The following is a 22609-nucleotide window of genomic DNA, read 5'->3' as shown; positions in this document are numbered from 1 at the left end:
TTGGTCTATAAGACCCGCACATTGTGGGGTCTTTATTCGGTTTGCTAAGAAGGACCGTTTTTGCTTCTGTCATGGAGTTGGAAACCCCTTCCCCCTCCCTAAATGAATTGAACAGCTTCGCTAGGAATCCCTTTACCTCATTACAATATACCTTGTAGAATCTCCCTGTGTAGCCGTCCGGCCCCGGTGCTTTATTGGCCGGCAGGTTTTTTATCGCTTTCTCTAACTCCCCTTCTTCTATTTTCTGTTCTAGGCCCTCCTTCTTCTCCTGCGTCATCTTTGGTAATTTTGGCCTTTTAGAGAGATAAACTCCCCCCTCAGCACTGCCTTAAGGCATCCCAAACACTCATCAGTGCCCCAGCTTTATTATTCAAGGCAAAAAATTCCTGCATTTTGCCCCTCACTCTTTCTCTCATCACCGGGTCTCTCATTAGCTCATCTGGGAGCCTCCAAGTCCAAAGTGGGTTGGTGGAGTTTAGCCTCCCCAGGGAGATCTTCATCGGTGCATGGTCTGATAACTCTATCTGGCCCAGCTCCATGTCTTTTATTGTGCCCAGTATCCCTGGAGTCCCCAATGCATAGTCTATTCTTGAGTATGTCTGATGTACATGCGAGAAGCACGTGTACCCATGCTCCCGTCCTTTCTTTGCACTCCACAGATCCTTTCGTGCCAACCGCCCCCCTATTTTTCTCGGGTCCTCTCTGCGGGTTGTATACCCTTATTCATATTCTGGCCACTCCTATCAGTCTCGGGGTACTAAATCATATTGAAATCCCCTGTGATTATGATTTCCCCAACTGCAGATTGTTCCAGTTTCCCTAGGACTTGTTTCAGGACTATGTCTTGGCCGGTGTTCGAGGCATAGATGGTCACTATTGTTATATTTCTCTTACCTATCTGTGCCTGGATAACCGCATATCTCCCGTTCCGGTCTGCCACCTTGTTTGTTATTTTTGTACCCAGTGTGTCTTTGAGGCCGATCATAATCCCCGTTGTTTTATTGGCTGCATGTGCCTGGTAAATTTGTGCGCAGAACTAAAATCTTATTTTGTGTTTGTCTTCTTTGTGTGTCTCCTGTAGTAGGAATATGTCTTGTGTTATGCTCCTTTATCTGTGTTTGAACTTTCTTCTGTTTTACCAGTGTATTTAGGCCTCTCACATTATGCAAGGGGATCAGTAGTGGTTTCCCCATTGGTCTATCCTGTCCTGCCTCCACACCCCTTCCTTTTCACCTTTTGCATTTTACCCTTTTCCATCCGAGTCTGTGTGTGTGTGTGTGTGTGTGTGTGTGTGTATGCAATTCTTCCTTCCCCCTCCTCCCTTTGCCCTACCCATCCCCCAAATCCAAAGACTCCTCCCACTTGGTGGGCACCGACCCATGTTTCACCCGGGCCCTTAGGTTGCCGAACCTGTGCGGTTCCAAGCGGTGTCTCCTCTCCTCCCTTCCAGGTCATCTTCTTGCAAGATCAACATGCTGTACATGTTGTGTCTCAATGGGGAAACCTCGGGGTCCCCGTTTATTCCAGTTTCCTCCGGGTGTTGCCCCGGTTAGACAGCAATTTTTTGTCGCGTCTCATTTCGCTAATTTCCTAGTAGTAGTTTCCTGTGAATGCTGGCCCACTGCCAGGGCTTAGGTTCCTTCCTACGGGCTCCACCGCTTCTTCCCTCTGGGGTTGACCCTTCTGTTTCCAATCCCAGTACTGCTAATCCTTCATTGCAGGTTGTCACCCTCTGTATTCTCCCCTGCCAGGGGAACAGCAGTCCAAAGGGAAACGTCCATTTATAGGGGACTTTTTTTTCTTGCAGTGTCCTTTTTACCGGGCCCATCGCCCTACTTTTCTGTAAGGTGGGTTTTGCCAGGTCTTGGAACAGACTGACCTCTGATCCGTTTATCTTTATTGCTTCTTGCCCCCTTGCAGCTTTCAGTATGTCCTCTTTCACTTTGTATGATGCTAGAGCACCGCTAGTACATCCCTGGGCCTGTTTCCTTCTCCACTTCTCTTTGGGCCCACACGATGTACATGATCTATCCGTATGTCCTCTGGAGTTACATCCCCCACCAAGGTGGCGAAGCACTGTTGTATCGTGGGGGGTGGACTACCAAGGCTTTGCTCCTTCTATAATCTCCCATTGTTTTATGGGGAATTGGAGCTTCTTCCTTCTTGGTGCCTTTGTTAGCCATCTCTGCCCACCCCTCAACACTTGAGGGGCCTTGGGCGCGAATACTTGGTTAGGGTCACAGGCTCCTCTGTCCGTGCCTTCTTATTGGCCTTCCTGGGGGGGCCTTGGGCCCTCTCTTCCCGGGATACTGATCGGCCTTTTGCGAAGTTCCTGATCTGTATAGTGCGGCAGATGTGTATCCCTGCGTTCGCTCTCTTCCCTGGTGTTAGGCGCTTATTTGTTTTTAGTGTGTTTCCGCGGTACTGAGCTTGCCGGGCCCCCAGCTATCCACATCTACTAGAGCTTTCTAATGTGTTCTGCCGTTCGATGGGGCTCTCAGCCAGTCTGTTTGTATATGTGAGGCTAGGAGTTCCTCTCCTTACGTCTTCCCCTCTCTTGGCTTTATTAGCTTCCCCAGTGGGAAGGGGGTCGGGCCTCTGTGTTTACTGGTGTGCTTATGCCCCTCAGCCACCCGTACCTCTCCTCACCTCTGGAATTTTGTCCGTTCAGATTCTCGTGGCGAGATTTCGTTCCCGTCTGCCCCTGCCACTGTAGTGTAGCTGGTCTCTCCTTTGGGCGTCTTCTCCCTCATGGCCCTTCTCGGCGTGAGGGCTCCTCCGTCCGTGGGGAATCGCTCTGTTGGTCGATCCTCTACTCTGTTTCCTCTGTAGGCTGCTCCGTCGGCCAGTGTCCTCCTCGGGGACTCTCTCCACGTGTCACTGGTGGCTTGCTGAGCTTGTGTCGTCCCTTGTTTCATGGGACCTTGCTGGATACTCTCTCCGTGTGTCACCAGTGGCTTTCTGGGCTTGTATGATCCGTCGTTGCTCGGGACATTTGCTGGGTCTGTATTCTTCTCCCCCAGGGGTCGGGCTATGTATCCGTGGCCTCACCATACACCGCTCCACTTCTTCTACTCCCATCTACTTTACCTGTCTCATGCGATACGTCCTTGCAGATTTTCCGGGGGCTATCTACGTCTGTGTGGTGTATTGCCCCCCCAAACGGAGTCTCCCGCCTACTTTAAGGGCTGTTCCGCTTCGTTCCTCTTGGGGTGTCGGAGGGGGGCCACTTCTGTTATGCCCCCTTGCAACGCAGCTGGTGGACCTCTGCTTCTTCCTAGCATGTTTCACCTCCCCTCACCAGCGCCCGGATCGGCACCCCTCGGCTGGCTTGGCGTGTCCGTCTGTGCTTACACGTCTTCTGTGGGTGTTCTTGGCTCACTTCTGGTAGCAACTCTTTCTCACTTGGGGACACGGATTAGCCATTTTGTTTCTTCTGCTGATGCCTTTCATCTAGCTTATTTTCTTCTTTGTGCAATCAGGCCCGGCCAGGAGCTCACCAAAGTGCGTCCTCACGCCACGCCGGCCATCTTGGAATTACTGTCACTTTTAATGTATACCGGCAGACTTTTAATTTATGATGGAATTATGTTTTTAGTAAGATCAGCCTATTCGTGTGAAAGACTGCTTGACTCTCAATGGACACAGTACACAATTTAGAAAAATTACACAGAACATTGACTTTTTATGTTAATCAATAAAGAAATCGAAGCCCAACAACCCTACACTAACTAGTCTATTTTCTGATTTGAAAAAAGTTAACTTGGAGACCGTGTTCTATTTGGATTAATAAAGCTGCCTGTGCAGTCAGTAATCGCCTAGTCCGCGACCCTTGGTTCTTTATAATGCAAGGACAACTCTTAACCTACATTGCTAGCATCCTTACTCAACACATGACGGTCGTGGTGAAAGGTGCCAACTGGATGGATGCCACTTTCCTCCACTTGAGTCCAAACAGAACAAAGGTTCTACTAATTACCTTAAACATGAGATTGGCCCAAGGCAGTGGTGGATTAGCAATGATTTAAGCCAGATGTTAAATATAACATAGAAAGTAAAAAGTTGAAACTTTTTTCTTAACAAAACTGAACTCATGAACAATGATATGGTATGATATGGCATTTGTAGGATGCCTATACACCAGTGTTTCAAGGCTCGACGAGGCAAGGAAGGGGGAACAGAGGGAGGACCGAGACAACAATCTTACTAGGCCAAGTGACATTGAGATTGCGCAAGTGCAGGGGAGGGGGAGGGGAAAAGTGCCAGGGGAAAGGGGAAGGGGCAGTGCTTTACATGGGATCATAACAATAACAGGAAGTGTGGTCAGCAGGGGGCAGGTGCAAGGATAAGTGCAGACAGCAGGTGTCCAAAACTGCAGGTAGGGGGACTGTAGGGTTGCAGAAACAGACCCAAGTGCAAGGGATGCCGGGAGGCAGTGCGGGTGTGCAACTGGGCAGGCAGGGACCTGGGCCTGAAATCAGAGGGTAGCCAGGTGACCAGTGCAGTATCAGACAGGAAATCAGCATGGGAGAGGAAGAGAGAAGGCAGAAGCAAAGAGGAAGGTCTTGAGGTGCTTCCGGAACCAAAGGTGGTTCTCCTCAAGTTTCAGAGAGGCAGAGAGGTTGTTCAGAGGGAGGCCCCAGCCGAAGAAAGAGATCTACCACCAACTCGTTGCTTGGAGAATCGACTGACCCTGAGGGAGGTGGAGGTGGAGGTGGAGGAGCGAAGAGCTCAACTAGCAAGGTATTTACAAAGAGAGAATTGCAGGTATTAAGGACCTAGGCCCCAGAAGGTCTTGTGGACAATACAGAGGGTATTGAACTTAATCCTTGCAGCCACTGGGAGCCAATGCAGAGATTTCAGTGCTGGTGAGATACTATCCCAGGGCTTGAGGCCAAGGACAAGTCTCGCAGTCCTGTTCTGGATGAGTTGCAGAGGGCAGAGAGTAGAAACAGGCAGATTTAGAAAGAGGCTGTTGCAGTAGTCTAGCCTGTAGTAGTCCAACCTAGAGATGTGCCAATGTGTTGGCAGTGGTTCCTCTAAACCACAGGGCCAGCGGCTCTCAATTCCATGGTGTCCACATTCCATCATCCTTTACTCCCCCTCCCCATTTTCTTGATCCCAGCAATAGCCTCCAATATTTCTTCATCCAGCGCCACTAAAATCTTCACTTTGACCCCCACTTTCCTTTCCATTCCTGTGATTTAAATATTGTGCTGTGTGAAAGCATCATGAAGCAAGACACAGACAACAGATTAACTTTTCTCAACTAAAGTATTTTATTTCAAATGTCAGCATGGAGTATGGCCCTACCTAAATAAACTAAGGACAGTCTGTGTCAGTAAGTCTTTCTGTGTCCAAAACCTATACTTACTCTCACAACTAAAAATATACAATGTGTAAGGATATTAGCAGCGCTAAAAGAAACAGTGTGCAAAATAAAGTTTTGAGCTTCTTCCAGCTCTAGCTTGTTTTCAACTTCCCCTTCCCCAAGTTCAAATAGTTCCAAAAAAAGGCTTGGGGTTCGCTTCCTCAAGTGCAACACAATTCTAGGATATCTTGAGGTTGCCTTCCCCAAGTACAATACAATGTTAGGATATCTTGGGGTTTCCTTCCCCATGTGCAAATAGTTGCACAAAAAGGCTTGGTTTTCCCTTCCCCAAGTTCCAGGAGATCTTGATTTTCGGTAATACTTTCTCACTTTATAAACCTTTAGACTTCGTAACAGTTTGAACAGATGCTTTCTTTCACTTCAGCACTTGTACCAAACAGCCTTTGTCTCTCGACTTGTCTTGGCTCTTTCCCAAGTCGAGCTACTCGGTCTCGGCACAGTTGTCTGACCACACAGTCGGCCTATTACAGCTCACGCAATCAATACCCTTGTCACATCATGATGCTCATAGTTTTCCCTTAGTTTGTAGCAAAATATAAGAGCGTGTCACTCGGTCTAGGTGCCGTTGTTGAACCACACGGTTCTCCCATTACAGGTCACACAACCAATGACCTATGATACTTAGTTGTTAACTTGGGCATCTTCTTTGTCATTCTGTATCATATTCTACCATGTAATGCCACTTTCTTTAACAAGTTTCCTTGGTTGGCCTTGATATAATTTGTATCTCAGACACTCTGTCAAGCCTTTGTCCAACACAAGCTCCGTCTCCCTGAAACTGTGTCATTAATCAGTGTCTGCTGTATTACTCTGCTTGAGAGTCTTTTGGGGTTTTACGACAACTTGTATATTGGCAGTCTTTTGGCTTAGCCATAACTTGTATTCTGTGGTGTAAATCGTCCTCCACCACCTTGCTTTCACATTGTCCATTCAAGATCAGCAACTTGTCTTTCACACTTGCCACTCATACGTCCCATCCCCTTTCCTCCGTCCTTGCGAGTGGGCCTTAACATGGGGACGGTAGGGGAACCTTTGGCAGTGGAAAAATTGAGCTTCCCCTTTAAATTTAGTGTAGCGCGTGGGGGCGCGGCCTCGGGCGTGGAAACATCCCGCCCTCCGACGCCCCACATCAGTCCCTTTTTCAGCACGGACAGTGTCAGATCTGACTTTAACTTTCCGCTTGTTCCCCTTCTTTGTTTTTCAATCTTAAATTACCTCCCTTCGGTTCCTCGTTGTTACAATCTGTCACAAACTGTCACAATTTGGAAACAACACTTGATGCCAAGTACTCACCAAGGACACATCTGTGCCTGACACCCAAGCATACTCAGAAAAGGTTCTGTTCACCTCATGGACCATATCGAACACAGGCTTACGTGTCAGGGTAAAGAAGTGATAATATAGTAATAAGGTACTGGGTGTTGTCCTTACTCCAACATGGCAACACCGTGGAATTTCAAAGCCAACCACCCAAAGTGTCTCCATTCTAGAAGATGGAAAGTTGACGGGATGTTCACACTCCTCTCCAAGAGAGCCATGGGAATGCATTCCCTGCACTCATTGGGGACAATGCGTGCATTCCAGGTCTTTTCATGTTAGGAAAAAATCAGGCGGTTGGAAACCCATTCTTGACTTTCGTCGGAACACATTAATTCGGACCACAAACTTTGAGGATGGTTAAGCTTCAACACATCCTCACCCAACTTCAGCAAGGGTATTTCTGGTTTTCACTGGACTTGGAAGATGCATACTTCCATGTACCTATCCATCATTGCCATAGAAGGTTCCTCTGGGCAGGCCTGTACTATCATTCCGGGGCACTACCCTTTGGCCTCAAGTTCACTCTGTGAAAAACCGAAGGGTCTTTCCCAACCTATTCCTGGAGGATCCTCAGGGGGGGTTGGGAAGGGAAAACCCGATGATGAGAAATGATATCCCCCTTCCTTGATAGTTGCCTAGCCAAACCCCCCTCAGCCTTCATAGGATGTATTCAGGTAAACTCTACTCTTTCCCCCAAACATCACTTAAGTACTGTGACGAAGCAGAGGAAGTCAAGAGCAGTACAGACTTCCTATGAGAAACACCATTATAGTACTGAGAAGAATATGCAGATCAAGGACATCAACTTCTTCATTATTTTCCATGTCCCACTAACGAGACCAGATAAGGTCAGGCAATGGACATTAATCATGCACACCTGCAGCCTGTCAAGTATTCAGGACAGTATGAAAAGTACCCAAGCACTCAGTGTTTTGAACGAGTTGACAGTAGAGCTGTGAAGCCGAGGCTGCCCAGGACCAGATGGGGAAATCCAGGACGCCTGGGGCTTACACAAAGGATCGCCCTATAACAGCTCATCCAGAAGCCCCCTCCCTTCCCCCCTCCCACCCAGTTGCGGAAAAGGACAATCTTATTGCTCGACCGTGTATGGTGAAAGATGCATCGGGTGAAACTGACGAAGAATATTCTGCTGATACAAATTAACCTCTCCAGCATTTCAAATTCACCCAAGTTTCCACCTCAGAGGTGGAAAATATCATAGCCTCACTCAAACTTCGAGATGTCAGGGAGACACCTGCCCGGCCTCTATAATCAAGGAAGTGGCCAGTGACCTGGCTCCCTTCATCACCACCTTAATTAACTCGTCATTTAAAACATGCACAGACCCTACTAATCTGAAGGACTCCTGGGTACTACCCCTGTTAAAGAAACCTTACTTGGACCAAAGTATCCCAACAAATCTCAGACCCATTACCATAGTCCCCTTTTTATTAAAGATCATCGACAAAGCAGCCTACATCCAGATACAATCGTACCTAGAAACTAACAATCTGCTAGGGCTCCGGTAATTTGGCTTCAGACCTCAACATGGCACAGAAACAGCCTTAATTGACTTGAAAAACCAGATTAACGACTTGAAAGACAAAGGTAAATTAAGAATCTTACTCCTTTTTAGACCTGTCATCTGCATTTGATCTGGTGGATCATAAAGTGCTTCGTAATCATGTGTCTACAGCAGCACACTTCTCCTCAGAAGCAACAGCATTGATCCAATCATTTGTGAATAATAGGTCTATGAGAGTGTTCTCGCCATCGGCTTCAGCTGACCCCACACATATAACATGCAGAGTACCACAGGGATCCTGTGTATCGCCCACGATGTATAATGGGTTTACCAAACAATTGTTTGATTACCTAGACGTTCTGGGTGTCACCTACACTAAGTATGCAGATGACACCCAGATCCTTATACCACTGACGACTATGATAAAGACCTGGAACTAGTCAATAAAATCTATGGTATCATTCAGGCCTGGATGGCTTCACATGGGCTATGCCTGAATGATGAAAAGACTGAGCTCTTGCTTCTAGGATCACCGGCTAATCTTATCAATATCTCTCATTTAGAATCGATGGCATTGACATCAAAGTGGCTAAGGAGATAAAAACCTTGGGTTTCTACCTAGACTTGTCTTTGAACATGCGCAAGCAAGTTAACACCATGGCATCAGCAACAGCTTACACCTGCAAGTTGATCCATGCCTGTAAACCTTTTCTTTCTACGGAGAGCTGCATTACCCTCGCTAGAGCCTTAATCCTCTGTAAGCTTGACTATTGTAATGCACTTTAGCTAGGTGCTTGCAAATATATTGTCAACTAACTTCATATATTACAAAACAACGCACTTAGAACAGCATTAAGCATTCCTAGAAGACAACATATCCTGGAGGCCAGAAGGAAGATTAACTGGCTCTCTGTTAAGGACAGAATTCAGTTTAAAACCGTATCCCTTACACACACAAATGTCTAAATAACTCAGCCCTGCAATACCTAGTGGAAAAATATGTCAAAAACACCTCAACATGACCTACAAGGACTACAAATACATTTTGCCTAAGAATCCCTAGATTCAAATTGAAAAAAAGCAGGGGGGCAGCAGATTTCCTGTTATGGCTGGCCAGCTCTGGAACTCCCTACCAACAACTTTAAGATCAGACCAATCTTTCTCCAGTTTAAGGAAGTACACTAAAAGCTGGCTATGCTCTAATGACATATGACACTCCCAGCCCAAACCTTGTACTTCATATTGTTGTGTCTGCATCTTGTTTTTAACATGTTTTATTGTTCTCTGTTATTGTAATGTGTAAATATTGTAACTTGCTTGCATACCTGCATCAATATGTATCTTGTAATTTATAAGCTGAAAATCTCTTGTAATGCGCCCGGTTTGGAGCGCTTTATAAATAAACAAGCAAACAAACAGAGTGGTGGCGTGCAGGAGTACACGTTGTCGAAAGACTCTGTAGCTGAATAGTACTCTCCTGTGAAAAGGGGAGCTGTGTGCAGCATTGAAAACCGAGGATAATAGAGATCCTAAAAAGGGGGAGCTATGCAAAAACCGAAGTGGGAGCAAAATTCCCAAAGGTAAAAGAAAAACTTTCTACTAAACCAAGAGTGTTGAGAAGCCTTGTGGTGGCCCCCAGGCAGGAGGTTGATCCAGGAGGGCTGCAGAAACCCCACAAATACTTTCCACTAAACAGAAAATGTTGAAAAGCATCAGGGTGGCCCCCAGGCAGGAGGTTGATCCAGGAGGGCCACAGAGACCCCACAAGGAGAACAGGAGAGCTCAAACAAAGTAAGGTACCTGGTTGGGCAACCTGTAGTGGGTGGACTGTGCGGTCTGACAACTACACCACAACCAGGGGAGCTTTAACTGTGAAAGAGAGCTACATGAAGTACAGAGGCTACAAACCAAAATAACTTGTTTTAGAGTGGGGAAGGGAGTCCCACCAGGAACCAAGGGAAGAGTAACCATTTTCTAGTAGGACTTTTTGAATTGATATTTGGTACTTGACAGGAGGCAACATTGAACCAAATGAGCATTTGTGATTGGGAGAACAATCAAGAGGGTCTGGCTCGGGGGGCGAGGGAAGCCTGAGAGACCCGTTGCAGAGGTACATCCTGACAGGTAAAAGGTACTGTGTTTTCTTTTCAAGCCAATCTGAATTGCCAAGTAATTCCTGTGAAACTTCTAAACCCGAGTGCCTTGAACTCGGGGAAGGGAGCTGCAGAGGAGCTCCATTGTCACGCTAACTTTACTTCAAACATTACCTGAGTGTCTAGATCTTGGGAAAGGGGATTACGGAAGAGCTCCATTGTCACATTAACTTTACTTTGAAGACTATTGAGTTGACCAAATCCCATACACCCTGTTTTCTTATAGAAGTGAGGGCAAGCATGGGTTTCGACACAGGCAGTGTTTTATTTTGGACTGACACATAGACTTTCCTTAGTTTGCTTTCCTGTAGGGAATTATTCCCATCTTAGAGTTAGGGCATGTTAGGCATTATATCATCCTGACCATTGAGAATAAAGGTTTTCAAACTGTTTCACTTGTCTGTGTCATCTCTTAATACCATGCCTGTCTCACAGCTACAAGGGTTTTCACAAAATGCTTGGCCCCAACAGTGGCCTTCTTTTGTCAAGCAGACAGCCACGTATGCCTGTACCGCGATGATTTGTTGATCAGAGCTCCTTACCTTCCTCAAACCTTACATCACACAAGGACAACGATATACTGTTTATCCTCCCTGGGATTCTCCATCAATCACAAGTCCTGCTTCTGCCTTTCCAGGAAGATTCTGTTCCTGGTAGCACACCTAAGCACAGTTTTTTGCATGGCTACCCAGTCAGCAGACCAACCTGCTTTCATGGAAGACAATCTCATCAGTCCATTCTTTGAAATCTCTGCTCGGGATGGTGTCCTCTTTCATTACCTTTATACAGCACTGTCGTCTTTGGATGAGGTCTCTTCAGGTAGTAGTATTAAACACTTTTTTTCGGATTTCGCCATTTACAAAGTAATAAAAATAAGCATGTCAAACATATAAATATAAAGAATTAAAAATAGACTAAAATACATACAAATCTGAGCAACAATTTAAATACAGTGGAGGCCAAATTACTATACATAAAACTTGCTGAGTTAGGCTAAGTTAAAATGATCTTCCTAACCGTTTAAAAGAAGCCTTTAGGTACTGACAGAGATGAGACAAAACACCTATAATGTTAAATGTTTATAGGGCGCAACCCGCCTGTGGGCCTCAGTGCGCAGCATGTAAGAGGAGAAACCGGAAGTCTAGAAAACCAAAGAAGACAGGAAGAAGTAAGGAGCTTAGTCATTGGAATTAAAGAGATACATTTTTCGAGATCTCTTAAATGTGGAAAGTTCAGGGCAAAGACGAAGATCAGTGGACATCACAAGACGAGATGAACAACATTGCCTCAAAGACTGATCTAACAGTATTACGTTTAAAATGACCACGCAGCCACTGCCTCCTTAAGTCCAGTAGTATATTGCAGACTAACAGGAAATTAGGTAAATCCTCAGTAGCCCCACAAGAACAGTGCTGGACGCCCGATGGAAGTCTCGGGCAACTGGGACAACAAGTTGACACTCGCACACCCTGGCCACAACGCTCTGTGCTGGTGTTCTGTTCCCATTAATCTCGTTCAGGCTGCTCCTGTTCAACCCCCAACACATCATGTCACAGTCACGGCTGATGCAAATTTGGAGAGCTGGGGAGCATACACCAGCAGCTATCATGCCAGGGACCTGTGGTCTCCATCTGAATAACTGTTGCACATCAATGTCCTCTTAGGTCCTTCCTTCTCTATCTCCAGGGGAAGGTGGTTCAGATGTTCAGACAACAATACCACAATGTTTTACATACTGAAGCAAAGCAGCACCCAATCACCACCCCTCTGGAGGTGGGCCCTGGCACACAGGATATTCCTTTCCCCCTTTCACCTGCCAGGCATACACAATTCTTTATAGACTCCCTCAGCAGGGAACTATGCTCCTGCTACAAGTGGGAACTCTGACACAACCAGATGTGGGGTGTTCCGGAGCTTGACCTCTTAACTACCAAGGAAAATCCAAAATGCAGTGCGTTTGCCAGCAGGTACCCCCAAGTTGGAAGTCAGGCAGACGCGTTTGCATTTCAGTAGGCGAACAAGTTTCTCTTCGCATTACCTCAGTTTCCGCTCATCCCAATGGGTCTACATGTTTAGAGATGAGAGTGTTGCAAACTGGTCCTGGTTGCTCGGGCTTGCCAGAGACAATACTGGTACTGGGAACTCATCAGCCTATTGTCAGCATCTCCAATCCATCTGCCTCCAGTCTTCAACCTCCTCTCCAGGGCCAAAGGGGCAATCCTACACTGCAAACCGGCCCATCACATCCTGGCAGCTTTGCTCCTGCTTCCTTAGAATTCTGTTACGTAACTATGCTACAAAAATGCAGTAACATTCTTGCTAAGGATCACATGCATTCCACTGTCTCTCTATCATCACAATGATTTGGTCTGCTGCCAATCATGTTGATCCTTTACGTGTCCTGCCTCAAGACATTTGACCTTCTCTTCTGTCCTTGGACCACGGTGGACTTGCCCATTCCTCTGTTACAGTCCATCTGTCTGCGATTTCTCTAGGGGCAAAGGGGCAACATCCTTAGATTAGTCACAGATTAGTCACAATATCTTACCACACACAACACCCTCTCTCACGTAAAGGCATGAAGTGTTTCCAAAGCCAGCCATGTATTTGGTATTGCGCTGGACCATGTGTGTTTAGTTTGAACAAAGACTATTGCCAAAGCCGACAAGAGAAGGCCAGGAGAAAAGGCCTCCTGTGCTCTTTGCAGCTCCGCTGCAAGCACGTTTCCCCACACGCCAGCTGGATGCCTCATCAGCTGTTCTCCTTTCCTTCGGAACAACCGTGTGTTCCGAGGAAATCCCTGCCGCCTGGAGGAGCCACAAAATGGATGCCGTTGCCATGGAGACCTCGACATCAACAACTGCTGCCGCGCAGTTCACCGCCGCAGGCTCCCTTTTGCTGTGTCCGCCTGCCCGCCCCTCCCCTCCTGCTTTAAATGGAGGGGGAGAGGGCCGAGAGGCAAAGCCGACGAGAGAAGGCCAGGAGAAAAGGCCTCCTGTGCTCTTTGCAGCTCCGCTGTGAGCACGTTTCCCCACACGCCAGCTGGATGCCTCATCAGCTGTTCTCCTTTCCTTCGGAACAACCGTGTGTTCCGAGGAAATCCCTGCCGCCTGGAGGAGCCACAAAATGGATGCCGTTGCCATGGAGACCTCGACATCAACAACTGCTGCCGCGCAGTTCACCGCCGCAGGCCCAGGCTCCCATTTGCTGTGTCCGCCTGCCCGCCCCTCCCCTCCTGCTTTAAATGGAGGGGGAGAGGGCCGAGAGGCGAAGCGGACGAGAGAAGGCCAGGAGAAAAGGCCTCCTGTGCTCTTTGCAGCTCCGCTGCGAGCACGTTTCCCCACACGCCAGCTGGATGCCTCATCAGCTGTTCTCCTTTCCTTCGGAACAACCGTGTGTTCCGAGGAAATCCCTGCCGCCTGGAGGAGCCACAAAATGGATGCCGTTGCCATGGAGACCTCGACATCAACAACTGCTGCCGCGCAGTTCACCGCCGCAGGCCCAGGCTCCCATTTGCTGTGTCCGCCTGCCCGCCCCTCCCCTCCTGCTTTAAATGGAGGGGGAGAGGGCCGAGAGGCGAAGCCGACGAGAGAAGGCCAGGAGAAAAGGCCTCCTGTGCTCTTTGCAGCTCCGCTGCGAGCACGTTTCCCCACACGCCAGCTGGATGCCTCATCAGCTGTTCTCCTTTCCTTCGGAACAACCGTGTGTTCCGAGGAAATCCCTGCCGCCTGGAGGAGCCACAAAATGGATGCCGTTGCCATGGAGACCTCGACATCAACAACTGCTGCCGCGCAGTTCGCCGCCGCAGGCCCAGGCTCCCATTTGCTGTGTCCGCCTGCCTGCCCCTCCCCTCCTGCTTTAAATGGAGGGGGAGAGGGCCGAGAGGCGAAGCTGACGAGAGAAGGCCAGGAAAAAAGGCCTCCTGTGCTCTTTGCAGCTCCGCTGCGAGCACGTTTCCCCACACGCCAGCTGGGTGCCTCATCAGCTGTTTTCCTTTCCTTCGGAACAACCGTGTGTTCCGAGGAAATCCCTGCCGCCTGGAGGAGCCACAAAATGGATGCCGTTGCCATGGAGACCTCGACATCAACAACTGCTGCCGCGCAGTTCACCGCCGCAGGCCCAGGCTCCCATTTGCTGTGTCCGCCTGCCCGCCCCTCCCCTCCTGCTTTAAATGGAGGGGGAGAGGGCCGAGAGGCGAAGCCGACGAGAGAAGGCCAGGAGAAAAGGCCTCCTGTGCTCTTTGCAGCTCCGCTGCGAGCACGTTTCCCCACACGCCAGCTGGATGCCTCATCAGCTGTTCTCCTTTCCTTCGGAACAACCGTGTGTTCCGAGGAAATCCCTGCCGCCTGGAGGAGCCACAAAATGGATGCCGTTGCCATGGAGACCTAGACATCAACAACTGCTGCCGCGCAGTTCACCGCCGCAGGCCCAGGCTCCCATTTGCTGTGTCCGCCTGCCCGCCCCTCCCCTCCTGCTTTAAATGGAGGGGGAGAGGGCCGAGAAGCGAAGCCGACGAGAGAAGGCCAGGAGAAAAGGCCTCCTGTGCTCTTTGCAGCTCTTCGCTGCTCGTCTGCCGTTTGCCCGAAACCTACGCCACACCCAGAAGGTAAGAAGCTCTACCCTTGCAAGCTTCTCTCCAACCCCTGCACACCTCAAGGCGATTCAGGTTGCGCGCCCCTACTTTGAAAGCCGCCTTCAGCTCACAGCCCATTCCCACAAGCAGCCGTAATACGCGGCTATGCTCACGCACTGTACAACCCTCCTCACTCGCTGATAAGGCCAGGCACCTCCGCAAAACCTCAAAGCCTGCATCCACGTCAAGTACTACCAACACAGCCACCAACAAAGTACTTAACCTTTCGTATAATTATACCACCTCCATAACCAATGTGATTACAAATGTGTCGACCACCGCTGAAAATGTGACCCCCAGTGTAAAAACTGTGATTAGCAATTCTTCTACCACCATTTTGAATGCTAGTGTGCCAAATGCTATACTACATGTGTCCACCACCTCTGAAAATGTGACCCCCAGTGTAAAATCTGTGATTTGCAATTCTTCTACCACCATTTTGAATGCTAGTGTGCCAAATGCTATACCACATGTGTCCACCACCGCTGAAAATTTGACCCCCAGTGTAAAATCTGTTATTAGCAATTCTTCTACCACCATTTTGAATGCTAGTGTGCCAAATGCTATACCACATGTGTCCACCACCTCTGAAAATGTGACCCCCAGTGTAAAATCTGGGTTGTGCATCTCCCCTAACACCCAGAGCTCAACCCCCCCTTCACCAAACCCTCTCTCATCATGAACCCCCTCTCAGGCACTACTGAACCCCACATGAAATGCGCCATGATTAACGCTAGGTCCATCAATGCCCACCCCCTAGACATACACGACCTCCTAACCTCCCACAACCTAGATCTACTCATGATCTCAGAAACATGGCTACATGAGGCCTCCGGCCCGGCACTATCCCTCGCCCTACCCCCTGGCTATTCCATAACTAGACAAGACCGCCTCTCCAAAGGTGGAGGTGTAGCAATTATTGCCAGAGACTCGCTCTCTATCAGAAAGATAGAGAAATCCCTGACCAACAACAACAGCGACTACCTCCAAGTTAAAATAACCCTCTCTCCCCATTGCACCATTACTGTGCACACCATCTACCGCCCTCCAGGCCCAACAGGAGACTTCCAAGCCTCTCTCATCCACCTCCTCTCTGACAACCTCAAAAAACAGTCTAAAGCCATTTTCCTCGGGGACGTCAGTCTAGGGCTCCGGGATAGTAAGGACGTAGCAGCCAAATCCCTTGACGCTGCCCTCAATGCTCTAGGCTACAAGAACACCATCCTTAGCCCTACTCACACTCAGGGCAGAACGCTCGACTGGATAGCACAGCATAACTGCCCACTCATCACAGGTAACAATCCCACCCCGTGGTCTGACCACCACATCATCACCTTTAGCATCCTCACCACTAGCTCCCCTGCTGCCCCCTTGCCTCAACCGCTCCCACCTTGCCTTGCCAGAAGCTCCCGCCAGCTCACTAAGGAAAGGCTACTGCCCTTCCTCCAAGGCCCAGCCTTCAGACCACCTTTTTCATCAGACCCAGAAACACTCGCAACAACCTATGATACTGCCATCAAAGCAGCTATCAACTCCATTGTCCCTCTCAAACCACGCAAATCCAAACCCACTACCCATTCCAAATCTTGGTTCACCCCTGAGCTCCTCACACTCCGCAATGAGAAAAAAGCCGCACTCACACAGTGGCAAACGTCCCACTCTGAAAAAGACAAGATGATCTTTAAAGCCCTATCCACCAAATACAAAAAGGCAATCACCCAAGCAAAGGCCAAATCCTTTGAATCCAGAATCTCGGAAGCCCAATCTAGCACAAAAGAAATCTTCGCCATTTTCAGAGAGCTCGAGACATCCACTCCCGCCCCCCAGAATTTCACCAAAGACAAAGACTGGTGTGACAAAATACAAACGGCCATGCAAACCAAATTAAGCCTCCTCAAAAGCAAAATACTAGCCAATAAACGAGCCCTACCCAGTAGGCATATCCCTATCCCATCACCCGCCCCGGATCCCCCCCTACCCTTCTCCTTCAAACCCATCCAAGAAAAAGACATCATCAACATTATGAGGAACATCAAGCCCTCTAACTGCAAAGGTGATGCATGCCCAGCCTCTATTATCAAAGACTGCACGGAAGCGCTAGCGCCCTTCCTAACAGCCTTTGTGAATGCCTCCTTTACCACAGGGAAAGTCCCCGCCTCCCTGAAGGAAGCTTGGGTCCGCCCTCTTTTGAAAAAACCAACTCTCGATCCCACCTCCCCCAACAACTACAGACCTATCACCACTGTCCCATTCCTCCTCAAAATATTGGACAAAGCAGCCTACTTGCAGGTCCAGCACTTCATTGAAGAGAACAAACTCCTTGGACTCCGCCAATCTGGCTTCCGCCCCAGACACGGGACCGAAACCGCCCTACTTGACTTGAAAAGAGAGGCCACAGCTTGGATCACCTCCTTTTTACAAGACAGAACCATGCAAGTATTCTCTGACCTAGCCGCCGCATCACCAACTATTATACTTTGTGGTGTACCCCAAGGCTCCTGTCTCTCCCCCACCCTGTACAACATCTTCACACGACCCCTCTTCCTCATCCTCGATGCTATGGGCATCTCATACACCCAACTACGCCGACGACACCCAGATCCTCCTCACTCTCATAGGTAACTATGACACCGACTCCCTGACCCTCAACAACCTCTACAACACCATCCAAGCCTGGATGGCTGACAACGGACTATGCCTCAACTCTGACAAGACGGAACTCCTCCTGGTAGGTTCCCCCGACACGCTAAAAAACCTAGATGCCCAATTCAGCCACTTCACCATTGACTCCATTAAAATCCCGGTCTCCGATTCTGTCAAAACTCTGGGAGTCTACCTGGACTCCAGCCTATCCATGGATAGACAAGTCAACGCAATAGCATCCGCAGCTGCATATCATGCTAAACTTATCAACGCAATCAGGCCCTTTCTATCCAAAGAGAACTGCACCAACATAGCCAGAGCCATCACCGGCTCCAGGCTAGACTACTGCAATGTACTCTTTCTAGGAACCTCCAACAAAAACTTAGAGAGACTACAAGTAATACAGAACAATGCTCTCCGGGCAGCTCAAGGCATTGCTAAAAGAGAACGCATCTCTGAAGCCAGAAAACTAGCCCACTGGCTCCCAATAAAGGAAAGGATCGTATTCAAAACCCTGACACTGACCCACAAGTGCATTCACTTCACTGCTCCTCCATACCTTTCTCAAAGGATCCACCCTGTCTCCACTACCAGGCCAACCAGATCCCCGTACACCAACATGCTCTCTGTGCCACTAGTAAAAAGAGTAAAAGCGGGTGGATCCAGCTTCCCCTATCTCGCGCCCACCCACTGGAATGCCCTACCTCCCACTATCCGTGGCGAGGACTCCCTCACCACCTTCCGCAAAACACTGAAAACTACCCTCTTCACATAAGGACCGACACATCAGCACGAATACTTATCATATATGTTTGTAATATACGACCAAATGCAATATTTGTAACAACAGTATGATTTCTTGTACTATTCATAATGTGTCAACAATCGCTATCATATGTACCATGTAACTAAGTTATTGCAAGTAACAGCGCCTCAATGCACCTGGGCTGCTTGCGCGCTATATAAATATAAATAAATAAATAAATGTTTATTTCCCAACCATTCATGTTTCTTTGTTCCTCCCACCGACCTTTAGCTCTCTACTGGTGGACAAGCAGCCCCCACAGGTTTTGAAAACCCAAACCAAGTTCCATGCTAGTGTGCGCTTTTTGCTGGGGCCAAAACTACTAGCCAACCAGGTGAAAATGCCCACAGTGAAGGCATCCATCATCACGGAAAAGCAGGCACGGGAGATGGTGCAGAGCCAAGTCATCGAGGCCTGGACGTAAGTGAGGTTCCTCGGAAGCAATCTTGGGTACCTGAAAGGTTCTGGGTGGATGAAAAGGAAGATGATATTCTGGAGGTGCTTCTGTCACAAGATAAAACTGCAGGAATTTGGGGGACCTCTATTTGCTTAAAATGTTATTACATTATCTCAACAAATGAAGTCTGACATTCCCAAGCCTGGGAGGGCCGGGGGGCGATATTCTTGAGTCTACTTTCCTCTTATTGCTTGTTTTATCTATTTATCTGTTTATGTCCTATCAGTGAATGTGCTGGTGAGATTCTGAACAACACAGCCACAATGGAGAAGAACCCCAGTGCCAAAGTCTATGGAACAAATTTCAAGAGCTTGGTGAGTAGGGTCAAGTATGTCATGTGTGTCTTATCCTAAGTGCTCAGGTTGCCTGGAATGTCTTCTCGCTCTGTTTCTCACTGTGGCTAGAAAAGGCCTGAAACCACATAATTTATGGTCCTTTAACCAGGTTGCCTGGAATGTCTTCTCGCTCTGTTTCTCACTGTGGCTTGAAACGGCATGAAACCACATAATCTATGGTCCTTTAACATTGGTTTGTTCTGAACTTCACAAGTGCACCAGTCACTTGCTGGCAAAATCTTTTCCTACGAGAAGCTCAGCCTGTGCAATGGCACCTGCGTCCAAAACACCTTCATTAACAACTTGTCTTGTATCCATCTACTTTGCATTTCTTTTTTCACTTTTGGAAAGTGTGCAAGGCTATTTATCGAAATATTTGGAAAATCCAGTTTTAATAATATTGTTTTATTTTAAATAAAACGTTTTTATTGAAAACAGAACTTACACTACTAAAATACAGTCAATGTCGATAAGCATAAAGCATAACTTGTTTCCTTTTTAAAAAAAATAACATACTAGACATTCAAATCATCAACGTAATGAGTGCTCCCAAATGTATTAAGTCACCAGACAACTCCTCAAAGGACATATATCTGCGTCCTGTCAGAGGTGTTGGCCTTTAACCCACAAAAGCCCCAGCCAGCATAGTCAATAGTGAGGGGTCATGTGAGCCATTGGCCTAAAATTCTAACATCCCGCTAAGTTTCCAAACTTTTAAATAGATGGGTTGACATAATTAGCCAAAATGGCAATTGATAACGCAGTTCTGTAATTTATTTACCCTTTAAAAGGAGCGATCGGTAACCACACAATGGATGAAATGTAACAGCAAAGAATGTTATTCTGGATTTTTCCATATATTTGTTTGTTTTCTAACATGCACCAGTAAGACATCAACCATTTGCTTGTATATTGAGCTCTGGTGGAAAGCTCAAAAACCATGCTGTCCTAAAGCAATAATCCAACTATGAATATTGCTTGGGTTATACTAACAAAATTCATTTTAGTTATGTCTTGCCTTTTTTGCCAGTAAGGAATCCATGAAGATAATCATACCGCAACAGAGATCACACAGGGATTTTAGTTGGTGGTAAGAAGTGTTGCCGTTTTAGTATGAGATGTTGCACCATATCAAGGTTTTTGTGTTATGGTGGATACAATTTGTTTGGTTGTGCAATCACTTTTTGCAAGGTTTTTAAGCTTTTGTTTTGGCTCATTGGTGGAAAGATGAGTCTCATCTATTTTTTTTTTAACATGGTTATCTCTGGCGCAGATTTCACTATTTTGCCCCAAACTCCAGTGTGGCTTCACAATGTTTAGAATTGATCCCTTGCACGTGTGCTAACTTTGGCAGGGACATGCATTTTGGGATTTGCATGTTCATGCACAAGTAATCTCCAACTCTCTATGTATTTTTGGAACTGTGCATTTTCGGACATGAATAATTTGTTTATTTGTTCATCCCTTTTTCTGTCTTTTGTGATTTTCTAATTTTTCTTCTATGTTGTTTTGTCTAATTTTTCATTGGGCGTGGCATCATTCTGCACTTTAGTTGGAAACTACTTTATATTTATTTTTCATATTCTGGCTTTGTCAACCGATGCACAATTTGTTTTATTTGCAGGTTTCATTGGGTTTTTGCTCAAATCGTATACATTTGTGGTCAATAATTGCTGATATCTATTGTGCATATGTTGGTCCTAATTTATCGTTTTCAATAGATGTTTTCCACTGTATCCATTTTTTTAATCTCTGATATAATTGTAACAGCGCTGAAGAGGACCTTTACTGGTCGAAACACGTGTTGGCTGTTGTTTAACACTCATTGAACAAATAAACAGGAAATATATAAAGAGTTGGAATTGTTCATTGGGAATATTGTCACTAACCCACATGACAAATACCAATATTATACACCATTGAGAGCGAGGAGTAGGAGACTAACCCTACTGTCTGATAGAAATTTAGATCCAGTCGTAGGCAGGTTAAGTAGCAGAAAACAGTACCACCACAAGAAAACCTAGATTATGTCCCTAGTTCTTGCTAAATCCACACCTGCTAGCAATTGGGGCCCTGGTGCCCAAAAGTCACAGGTTCGACAAGTGTCTTATTTAGGCGTATTTAGGCTTTCTGTTGCCCTATGCCCAACAAAGTGTATTTGCAACCCCCAACTTTTCTCAACACGGCCCCCCCCGCCTCACCCGTCTCAGAAACTGCACATTTGCCAGGCTCCGTCCACACTTACCTTAGTAACATAAGCATATATATACTAAATTGGTGTGGACGAAACATTCCCTCCCTTCACTTTTTCTTTATAAGCTTTCCTCATCAATGTGCTAAGAAACCTTTGACTTTACTAAAGTGTGTACTCCTGAACACATATGTCATAATCTGTGTGGGATTGATTATGGTTATGAGTGTTGTGGTGAAGGGCGGTGATGTCACTAACATTCTAGGTGGAATGTTGGTGTGGGGATGTCACTGAGACTCTAGGTGGAATGTTGGTGTAGGTTTGATTGCAACGTTCTACTGATGGCAGTTGGACCTAAGATACTGGACCAGATGGATGTCCCAGTGCTTTCTCTACGTACTAACTAAGAGAATAAAACCTACATGTAAACTACTTACTTTCTGGTGTTCCTGATTGGTGAAGGAGACTTAGTTTATGTCAACATCCTTCTATTTCACTGTGCCTTATTTAGGAGGCCCAAATAGGTAGGCTCCAAAAGTGAATGACTTTCGCAGTATACACTTCCAAATAAAAAACCTCAAGCATGGGTATGGGCAGCATTGTATATCCACATATTGTAATCACAGTGACTGTTCATATATTACATGTCATTAAGGTATTTGTCTCTTGGAATGGAATCCTTTTGTGATGTAAATTCCCATGATAGCCTGGAGTATCAAATAGTGATGTCTATACACACGTAGATTAGGTGGGCCGCATGTCATTTTCAGTAAAGGTACTCGTAAAATCTAGAACCGTTCGTGGTGGCAACTTTCAGAATATTTTCCAATGAGTTAAGAAGCCATAGACTGCATTATTTTCACAAGCGTGCTTTGCTTTCAAGGCTCTGCATATATAAAAAGGATGATGTGTTGACGTTTGAAATCACCCAAATACTGTGTGCAGGGACTTTGAAAAGGGCTTGCTGTGGAACGCAATTGAAAAGTGCAAAGGGTGTTTGGAAGTTCTGCCAATCATAGCTGTTTCTCTAGCAAGAAGCATGCAGTGACGTCAATCACCTAGCCAGCATACAGTGCAGAAGCTGATCTCGCTTGAGCAGAGGGGAAGATGGAAAAAGGGACGGTGTCAAAGTTTTTCAACCTTTTCTTTTGAAAT

The 22609-nt window shown here is 47.0% G+C and overlaps 1 protein-coding gene across 7 annotated transcripts in view; it reads left to right on the top strand.

Moving 5' to 3' along the window:
- STAT6 (signal transducer and activator of transcription 6) overlaps nt 1-22609 on the top strand; it is a 1449539-nt gene that overhangs the window by 1035290 nt on the left and 391640 nt on the right. For all 7 annotated transcript variants that reach the window (XM_069653558.1, XM_069653564.1, XM_069653563.1 and 4 more), the window contains 2 exons: nt 18703-18891; nt 19155-19242. In XM_069653558.1, the coding sequence (XP_069509659.1) occupies nt 18703-18891; nt 19155-19242 (277 nt within the window). The remainder of the gene's footprint in view (nt 1-18702; nt 18892-19154; nt 19243-22609) is intronic.

Source organism: Ambystoma mexicanum, chromosome 3q (genome assembly GCF_040938575.1).
Source record: "Ambystoma mexicanum isolate Mex_15411 chromosome 3q, UKY_AmexF1_1, whole genome shotgun sequence".
Classification (NCBI taxonomy): domain Eukaryota; kingdom Metazoa; phylum Chordata; class Amphibia; order Caudata; family Ambystomatidae; genus Ambystoma; species Ambystoma mexicanum.
This window is presented reverse-complemented; position numbering and strand designations above follow the sequence as displayed.